Source organism: Phaethon aethereus (assembly GCF_964289735.1).
Source record: "Phaethon aethereus genome assembly, chromosome: 3".
NCBI lineage: Eukaryota > Metazoa > Chordata > Aves > Phaethontiformes > Phaethontidae > Phaethon > Phaethon aethereus.
In genome coordinates this window covers 115,881,622-115,890,422 of record NC_138576.1, presented here as the reverse complement: position 1 = coordinate 115,890,422, position 8,801 = coordinate 115,881,622, and the positions used below count along the sequence as shown (strand labels likewise).

The following is an 8,801-nucleotide window of genomic DNA, read 5'->3' as shown; positions in this document are numbered from 1 at the left end:
CCCAGGCTCCCACCCTTGCCAAATTGCGTGTGTTGCTGTCAGCTGGCTGCTCGCCCTGCTGAGCTCTGCTCCTGGGCCACCTTACACCCATGCGAGGTCCATGACGGCCACCAGCCGGCCGTCTGAGCTTGCCGTGCAGAGCAGGCACCCAAGGGCTGTGGCTTTGGCATTGTCCCTGGGGACAAGACTCCAACTTTGCTCCTGTGCCAGGTTGCCAGGACATGATAAGGGTGCGTGGCACGGAGCCGGTGGGGAGCACCGGGCTGTGACTGGCGGTGCGGATCCAACGGGTGGGTGTGCAACAGGACCTGGGCTTTCGGAGGGGGGGGGGTCTCTGTCTAGCCTGGAGCACAGGAGCCTCTTCCACCCCAAGCTGCCTGAAACTGTCAGATGGTCCTTTATTATTGACCTGATTCATATCTAAACCAGGGAGGTGAAAGCTGTCTTATCCCATTACTAATCCCCTAAACCAGGCCCTTCAATACCTTCTTCTTACTACCCCCTCCTCATTGCTACAGCAGGTGGCTGCAAGGTGAGTGCACATCATTCTGGGATTTCCCCAGGTTTCCTATCCCTGCAAAGACAGGGGCCCCAAAAACCTACCAGCTGCCTGGCTCCAGAGCCATCATTGGCTGAGGAGGGTCTGCCAGAATGTTGCATGTGTTTCTAACCCCCAAGGGCTTGCAAGGTTTGACCCCAGTGTCTGAAGGGGACAGCCCCAGGCACCTGTCCCATCCTGTGTGCCCTCACGATGCCATCCTGTAGGGTGCTGCTGGGCACAGTGGGTGCCTGATGCGGCACTGGAGCAGCCACGGGGAGGAGGGGACTCCTTGGGGACTGTCCCACCTCGCTGTGCTCCCTGTCCAGCAAAGTGCAGTGGGGAGCAGAGTGCAGGGGACAGGGGTGCTCCAGCACCGGCCGTGGGCAGCACCCACACCTGGGACATGGGTCTGCACCAGGGCCAAGGTGCTGCAGCCTCCATCCACCCTGGCCATGGACCTCATGGAGGGACTGGGTGCTGGAGCACACTGGGGCTGCCCAGCCGACTGGCACAGGCGCCCTGCCTACGGCGGGGGGAACCCCCGGGGAAATTAGAGCAAGGGGTGATGTTTGATGTTCTGCTCTTTAAGCGATTAATAATCTTTCGGCGTCGGAGAATCAGCTGAAAATCTTCCCTGGAAAATAATGAGCAGAGAAACATTTACTGATTAGTCTAATCCCAGCTAATCCTATCTGATGAGCATATATCAAGATATCCTTTAACTGATTTATTGTCCAAAGGACCGGTGGAGATGCCCCTTTCCACCATGGCCGGGGGAGCCAGCAATGGCAGCACACACGTCCCCCCACCCTGTCCCGCAGCCCTGTCCCAGGAGCAGGCGCATCCCCTGTGGCCCATGGCACTGCCACAGCCGCCCTCCGCCCTGGGCAGCAGCGCTGTATCCAGGCCACCTCATCAGCGTGGGGAGATTTAATCGCTATTTCCATTTCTGCATCTATCGGCTTTCTCTTGGGTTTGAGCTTTTATGTTTCATAAACTGATTAGGAGCAATTATACGTGCTTTATCCCCAAACTTTCCAAATGCCTAGGCCATATGCATATTTAAGGCTTCATCATCTCTCCCAACAGCTCAGCCTGAATGTAAACTGCTGAAATCAAGCTGATTCTGGGACGTCAAAAATTAGGGTTTTATCCACTAATATCTGCTTGGACAGGAAATTTGTTGTGGGTGGTGGCCGGATTATGGCTTCTAATTACTGTGGCAGATCCTCCCTGCCTAGCAGTGAAAGTCTGATTCCAGCAAAACTACAGCAAAACCACTCTGGAGAAGGGAAGGTGCCCAAGGGGACTTGGGGTGCTCTGTCCCCAGGTGGGTGGCAGCCCTGTGTGGGAATGCCCTGAGCACCCCTGTATCCCGAACACATGGGGACCCCCAGTTGCTCGGTGGCTTTGGGAGTGTGACACCCTCCCCCCCCCCCCGCTCCCCTCGCATCCGTTTGCCTTTCCTGGTGCAAAGCGTGATGGCCAGAGGGTCCCCCCCCGCCAGCCCCCAGCGCCGGCCACGGCAATTATCCTAAATGAAAGTTATTGTTCTGCTAATCCCAGGAACAGCTTGCGAGAGGAGATTTGGGTCTTTCTTTAATAATGCAAAGTTAATGCGGAGTCCCCTTGTAATTATCTTTATCAGAAGGACCCTCGGTTAATCTGACCGTCCAGCGAAGGCCTGGATCAGGCGGCCCATGTAAGCCGGTTGTAAATCGTTTCCATCAACAGATGAAGGGAAGGGGGGAAAAAATTGCAGCCCAGGTGCAAGAATCTGGGAGCAAAAGGGAGCACGGAGGCCAAGCACCTCGTGGTGGCCTCGGACCCAGTGGCGGGACACCTGGGGTCAGGGAGGGCCCTGACTCACAGCCCCCAGCCATCCCAGTCCCCAGGGTGTTAAGCACAGAACAGAGCGGCCCGGTGGGGTGCCCCGTCTGGGATGTGGGGTTGAAGGGCCATGGGATGGGATGGGGTAGTGGGGAGGGGACCTGGGGAGGGCACTGCGGGTCCCTGGAAGAGGGGACGTGGGGACGTAGTGGGGCGGTCCTGAGAGAAGACACAGGGGAGGGGAACCCACGGGGATGTGAGGCGGGTTTATGGGGGAGCTGGGTGGCTGGGACGGGGGCGCTGAGGGGGTCCTGGGGCGGGACTGAGGGGGGGCGAAGGAGACGCGGGGAGGAGACCGGAGGGCGCGGGGGACCCGGCGAGGGGCCGGGGAGGACAGAGGACCGAGAGGAGCGGAGGGAGGGGCGGCGGGAGCGGTCGGCGGAGGGCGGGGGCGGGGCGCGGTGCCCATGCGGCGAGGGGGGCCGCGGGCGGGTCGTTAATCCGGGGATTGGGAGCGCCTCGCCGCCGGCCCGGGGTGTGATTGGAGCCGGGGCCGGCGGCGGGACGATAAAAAGAGCGGCAGGCGGCGGTGCCCGCTCCGGGCCGGGCCAGGTGGCGGCGGTGATGCCGGGCCGGGCGGAGCCGTCGGGGGGACGCGTGGCGGCGGGGCCGGTGGCGGTGCCTGTACCCGTACCGGGGGCGGCGGCGCGGCCGGGCGGCGCGGGGCTGCGGGCCAAGGGCTTCGCCATCACCGACCTGCTGGGGCTGGAGGCCGAGCTGCAGCCGCCCCCCGGCCCCCCTCCCACCGCCGGCGCCGGTGGCTACGAGAGCGGCGGGGCGCTGGGGCTGGGGCTGGGACTGCTGTGTGGCCTGGGGGGGCCGGGTGCCCCGTGCCTGCTGCCCGCCCCGCTGCCGCTGCTGCCCGCCCGCGGCCCCCGCCCGCCCCCCGGGCCGCCGCCCGCCGCCCGCCGTCACAAGGAGAACATCTCCGGTGAGCGGGGCCGGGGGCAGGGGGTGCCGCTGACCCGCGCACGCGGACCCCTGGCCGGAGCCGCTGCCGGGACCGCCTCGCACCTGCGGCCCCGGGCACAGGCGGCGGCGACGGCGAGCACCCTTCCGCCGTCCCGGGCCGGGGCCCGTGCTCCCCGTCCCACCGGGCTGCCTCTCCTCCGAACCCCGCCGACCCCCTGTCCCGGGATAGTGTCACCGGGCTCGGCCGCGGCCCTGATGCCGCCGGTTGCTGTGGGAGGGGAACCCCGCCCCGGGCCCGCTCCCCGCGGGCAGCTGGAGTGGCGTTTTGGGAGCTGGGTCTGGTCCCCCTGCTCCCCATGGGAACGTGACTCTTCCCCTCCTGCATGCCGCTGCCAGATGAGGACAGCCTGTCTGGGGACGCCAGCGACCCGAGGATGCCCGCCTCCCAGATCAAGAGGAAGAAACGCCGGCACAGGTAGAGCCCAAGAGCGGGGCTGTCCTCATTCTCACCTCCTCGCTGCCGCCACCAGCCTCCCGCTGTCCCTCAGGCCCCCGGGCTGGGGCGGTGGATGTCCCCAGGGGAGCAAAGAGAAGGGCTGCAGCTGAGGGCGGGGGGAGCATTTTCAGGAGAAAAAGCTCAGCGGGGAGGGGGCTGTCAGCTCCGCTGCTTGCCCTAACGGTCTGGACTGTGTCACAGGATGCTCTCTCCTCTCGGCAGGACGGTGTTCACAGCACATCAGCTGGAGGAGCTGGAGAAGGCTTTCAACGAAGCTCACTACCCCGACGTCTACGCCCGGGAGATGCTGGCCGTGAAGACGGAGCTGCCAGAGGACAGGATACAGGTAGGTGGCTGAGACGGTCCTCGCTCCCGGCGCAGTCTGCACACTGCCGCACCCGGGTGTTTTTCTGCGGTGTGACCAGTGAGGGCAGGTGGTGGGAACGTGGTGGCACCGAAATGCTGCAGGGCGCTTGCGGGGGCGGCTCAGCTTCCACCCCCCGGTACTGAACAGGCTCCAAAAGGAAGTGCAGAACTGGGGGATGGAGCTGGCCCTGACAGCTGCTCACTGCCGGCAGCTCGGCTATGTCCTCCAGGGTCCCAACACAAGCAAGAGCTGAGAGTGATTCAGGAGCTGCTGGGCCAAGCTGTGTCCCACTAGCTGGCTCACTAGCTTGTCCCTCTGACAGACACATGGCATTTTAGAGCCTGATCCTGCCCCACTGTGGGGCTCATAGACTTAAAAATGGGATGGTGGTCTGGGCAGCAGCCAGGTTGTGTCTACACTCCTTGAGCCTTCAAATGCAGGAAGGGGGTGAGGAGAGGAACCTGAGCACCTTCTGTCATCTTCAGTCACTGCATTATGGACCCCTTTTTCTGGAGAGGTTGGTGCTCTGTGCGGAGGCAGCAGAGAGGCCCTGTGGGCAGGCAGAGTGTACGGTGACTTTAGCTAGGATCACCCTCCTGTGTCACGATCAGTCTCGTGTAACGTGTGCTCCCTCTCGCCCCCTTCCTCCCCTCTCCCACTGACACCCATGTGTGTGCTCTCCCTCAACCCCTTCCCTACGCACCTCCCTGGCCACCCTCCCCCTGCCACCTGCGCGTCTGCACCCTGTGCTCACACACCCAAATCCCTCTATGCACCCCTGGCGGCTGCCCCTTTGCCCTGTACACATGCTCCCCTGTGCCCAACGGGTCCTGGGCACCTGGTCACGGGGGCCATCTCCTCCCCAATGCCACCCCTCCATGCTCTCCTGGCTGTTACCCCTGAAGGTTTGGTTTCAGAACCGAAGAGCCAAGTGGCGGAAGCGGGAGAAGTGCTGGGGCCGGAGCAGCGTGATGGCTGAGTACGGCCTCTATGGCGCCATGGTGAGGCACTCCATCCCTCTGCCCGAGTCCATCATCAACTCTGCCAAGAGCGGGCTGGTGGGATCCTGCGCCCCATGGCTGCTGGGTAAGTGGGAGCCTGGGGCTGTGGGGGCTGAGGGGCAGCTGTGGAGCGAATGGCCCTTCCTCTTTCGTATGGCCATTCTTGCTTTTTTCCCACAGAAGAACGGGGCCTCAGCCATGAGCTGTGCGCAGGTTGCCAAGTGCCCTGGCTTTCCCACTCCCTCCTTGCAAAGAATAGCTGAGAAAGGGAAAATCTTTTACTGCCGCATCAGACAGGTGCCTGCATGTGGTTAGGTATCACTTTCTAGTGCTAACAGCCAGCATGAGAGTTGCAGAGCCTCTAGGAAGTCTTCACTCTCCCCCCAAAACTGAAGATAATGTTAATGCTACCTCAGAGCTATCCTCTGCTCACAGACGGTCCTACACCGAGGTGGCAACTCAACCTCCAGGCTGGGATGGGCTGTCACAGCACCCCTCTCACTGTAAGTCTTCCCCGCTGCAGGGGAGGTACAGACCAATTCTGCCACAAGCAGAATCCTCTTGGGCTGCAGAGAGCAGGTGGCAGGGCTCCGGGCTGGGAAAGGCTGGTAGTTAGTGTGAGTTTTCCTTGGGATGCAAGCAAGAACTGAAGGAAGCAGCAGGAGGGCAGGAGGTGATGCTAAGCGGTCCCGGGCAGAAATAAGCAACCGGCACCCTTGGCTTTGCTCTCTCTCCTCTGCAAGGCATGCACAAAAAGTCCATGGAGGTGAGCAGGAAGGCGGAGAGCCAAGAGAAGCTGGCAGATGGCTGGCGAGCAGAGCAGGAGGAGGAGGAGCTCAAAGGGAAGCAGGCCAGTTCCCAGAGTGGCTCTGACAAGCTTGGCCCTGCAAAAGATTCAGAGGACACAGCCATCGACCTCTCCAGGACAGCCAAGCACGAGAAGAGGGGGGTACTGAGGCAGTGCATCAACGGGGAGCCCCCCACAGAACAGAAGGACAGGGATCACTGAGCTTGCGCTGCCCCAGAGGAGGCCAGACCTCACAGCTTCCTGGCGAGAGAATAATATTTATTGATTTATTGATATATATATTTTTTCTTAATAATTGAACTTTTATCTGAATTCAGGGCATTTTAAAACTGGGCACACACATCCTCTTGTCCCCACACTTTCAAGCTGTTCACTTCTCAGTGGAGCCAGGGCGGAGGGTGGGAGAGGTGTCCCAGCGGGGCCAAGAGCAGTGTGAAAACGAGACTCCATTGTGGTCAGCATGGATCGTTGCTGGGGAAGAGCCACCCTTCCCCTCTGGGTTGTGAATGCTTCTTCCCCGTCCAGCCAGGAGCACAAAGAGCATCAATGGGGAGCAACAGGAGTCACTCCCTTCTCAAACACACGGGCGCAAAGATGGTGCAGGACTTTACAGACGCCTTCTCTAAGCACTTCCACCCCTGCACAATGCCTGTGTGACAAGTCCCTCCGCTTTGAACACACAATTCTTCCACCTCGAGGAGCAGCAGAGTTTTTTAATGCACTGGTGTAACTTGACAGATGCGCTGGTTTATACCTCCTGAGGATCTGGCCTGCCAATGCAGCCTTATCACTGGATTTACACTGTGTAGCTTCCTTAACTCATATTTGGGAGAAGGGGGTAAATACATTTTTGTTTATGCAATGATTTTGTACACTCTTGAATGTTATCTGCCATACTATGCATAACAGAACAGACCTTTTTGAAAACTAAGCCATAGTACCCCTGAGCAATTAAACAATTTTGTGAATTGACATAAGAAGATATTTTGTAATTGTTTGTAAAAAGTGTTAATGTCAGAGCTGTTTCTTGGTTGTCCTATATTTATGTCTAAAAGCACTTTAGTGATCTGGATTTTTGAATGTGGCTCTTCCCGTTTCATCCACCATTTATTTATTACATGTCCATTAATAAAATTGTGGTGTATCTTTGGTTTTCATGCAGTGGATTGCAATTTTTACCTTCCTTTGGCACATCTTGTGCTAGTTGCTAGCTTTGAGCAGATTTTCTGCAGACTTGTACCTAAACTGGGCTGGAGAGCTGTGCTGAGGCAGTGCAGTTTTTCCAAGGTGTCAAAGCAAAGATCTCATGTGTCTCCCCAGAACTGAGGTCTTGTCCAGTGGCCTCCACATGCCAGAAGGTAAGTGATTTGTGCCAGTCAAAGAGCCAAACCACAGCTGATGGGTTAGAGATGGTCCAAAAAGGAGCACTCAACCAGTTCCTGAGGAAAGTCACCAGGAGGAAGTTGCTCCATTCTCCCAAGGGCTGTTGAAAATCCTTCTCGATACAGCTCAAGCATGAGGTTCTTCACTGAAATGTCTCCAGCCCTGGTGTCAGGAAAGGTACTCTGCCTCTCAAGTCTCTGTGCAGTGCTCTCCTCCTGCTCTCCAAATACTGTTGCTTTGGAGGATGCAGAGTTGGGCTCTGTGTCCACGTCTCTAGTGGTTAAATACAAGGAGCATCTGCTCACTTGGGCTAGATGAACACATGATGGGGTCATCTCTGCCTCCTGGGGAGGCACACAGAGCAGCCACATGGTCCTAACCACACAAGCACCCCCACAATGGTGCTGTGGCCATCCAGCTGCCTGACTCCTGGCTGCGATGGGTCCTCATCTCATGGCTGGGCTGAATTGGCCCATGCACATGCCATGACAGCTCTCCTGGAACACCTCCAGTTTCATCTGCTGGCCAAAACATAACGGAAAATTATCAAAAGGTTTTATTAAAATCTGAGTAATTCCGATTTGGAAAGTTTCCTAATAGAGCTCAGGGGGTGTGCAGCCATGTAACAATGCTGTCACCTGTCCCTGCCTCTGCTGCTGGGCCTGGCTCCTTGCACACAGGCAGCCACAGGCTGTGCTGGGTGGGGGGAAGAGCGGTGGGATGCTGACTGGGAAAAGCAGAGCAATAAAAGTGGCATCAGCAGACTTCCTGCCTTTCCTCTCCTCTGCTGAGCCAGGCCCTGCTGGGCAGGGGGGAACATATGCATGGAAAACACAAGCTTTACAGAAAAAAAAAATGTTTGATGGGGGGGCTGTGGGGAGCATGGTTCAGGGAAGGACCAGCCAGGGCTTATTGCAGCAGCAATTAGGCTTGCCAAGAGCCGAGACTTAGCACATTGGAGGCCTAATCCTGCCTGAGCAGCATCTGCAAACCTTTTATTTGGGCTGTGCCATGCTGGCACGGGATGCCTGCGATCATTTTTTTTTGCCCTGCCTGCATGCAGATGGCCTAGCTCTTCGCCTTGTGCTGGGTGCAGTGCTGCGAGAGTAAGCACATCTCCGCCACAACTGCTACAAGGGGAAACACCACAGCCCCGGTCCTGCGCAGGGTGTGGATGACTCTCCCGGTGGGGCCTGGTGGGCTCCCAGCTCTTGCCTCACGCTGTGAAGGGGGAAATCATGGGGATGGCTGCTGGTGCAATGGACTTTTCATGTGCCAGGAAGTAACTGTAGGGTGCACCCAGGTATGCTGGGGCTTAGATGTGCCCTTGCTCCTCTGCTCACAGGGCAAGACCCCAGGGGAGGCCAAGAGAAGGGAGGTGTTGGTGAATGACAGTGACTGCC

General features: G+C 58.7%; 1 protein-coding gene across 1 annotated transcript; it reads left to right on the top strand.

Annotated features, from left to right (window-relative positions):
- Positions 1 to 2,641: 2,641 nt before the first annotated feature.
- On the top strand, positions 2,642 to 6,216 carry VSX1 (visual system homeobox 1; the record flags this gene model as incomplete). The annotated part of the gene is made up of 5 exons (XM_081997677.1): positions 2,642 to 3,362; positions 3,740 to 3,818; positions 4,062 to 4,185; positions 5,112 to 5,292; positions 5,951 to 6,216. The coding sequence occupies exons 1-5, from the start codon at positions 2,996 to 2,998 to the stop codon at positions 6,214 to 6,216; spliced, it is 1,017 nt and encodes a 338-aa protein (XP_081853803.1). The 5' UTR covers positions 2,642 to 2,995.
- Between the last annotated feature and the right edge of the window lie 2,585 nt (positions 6,217 to 8,801).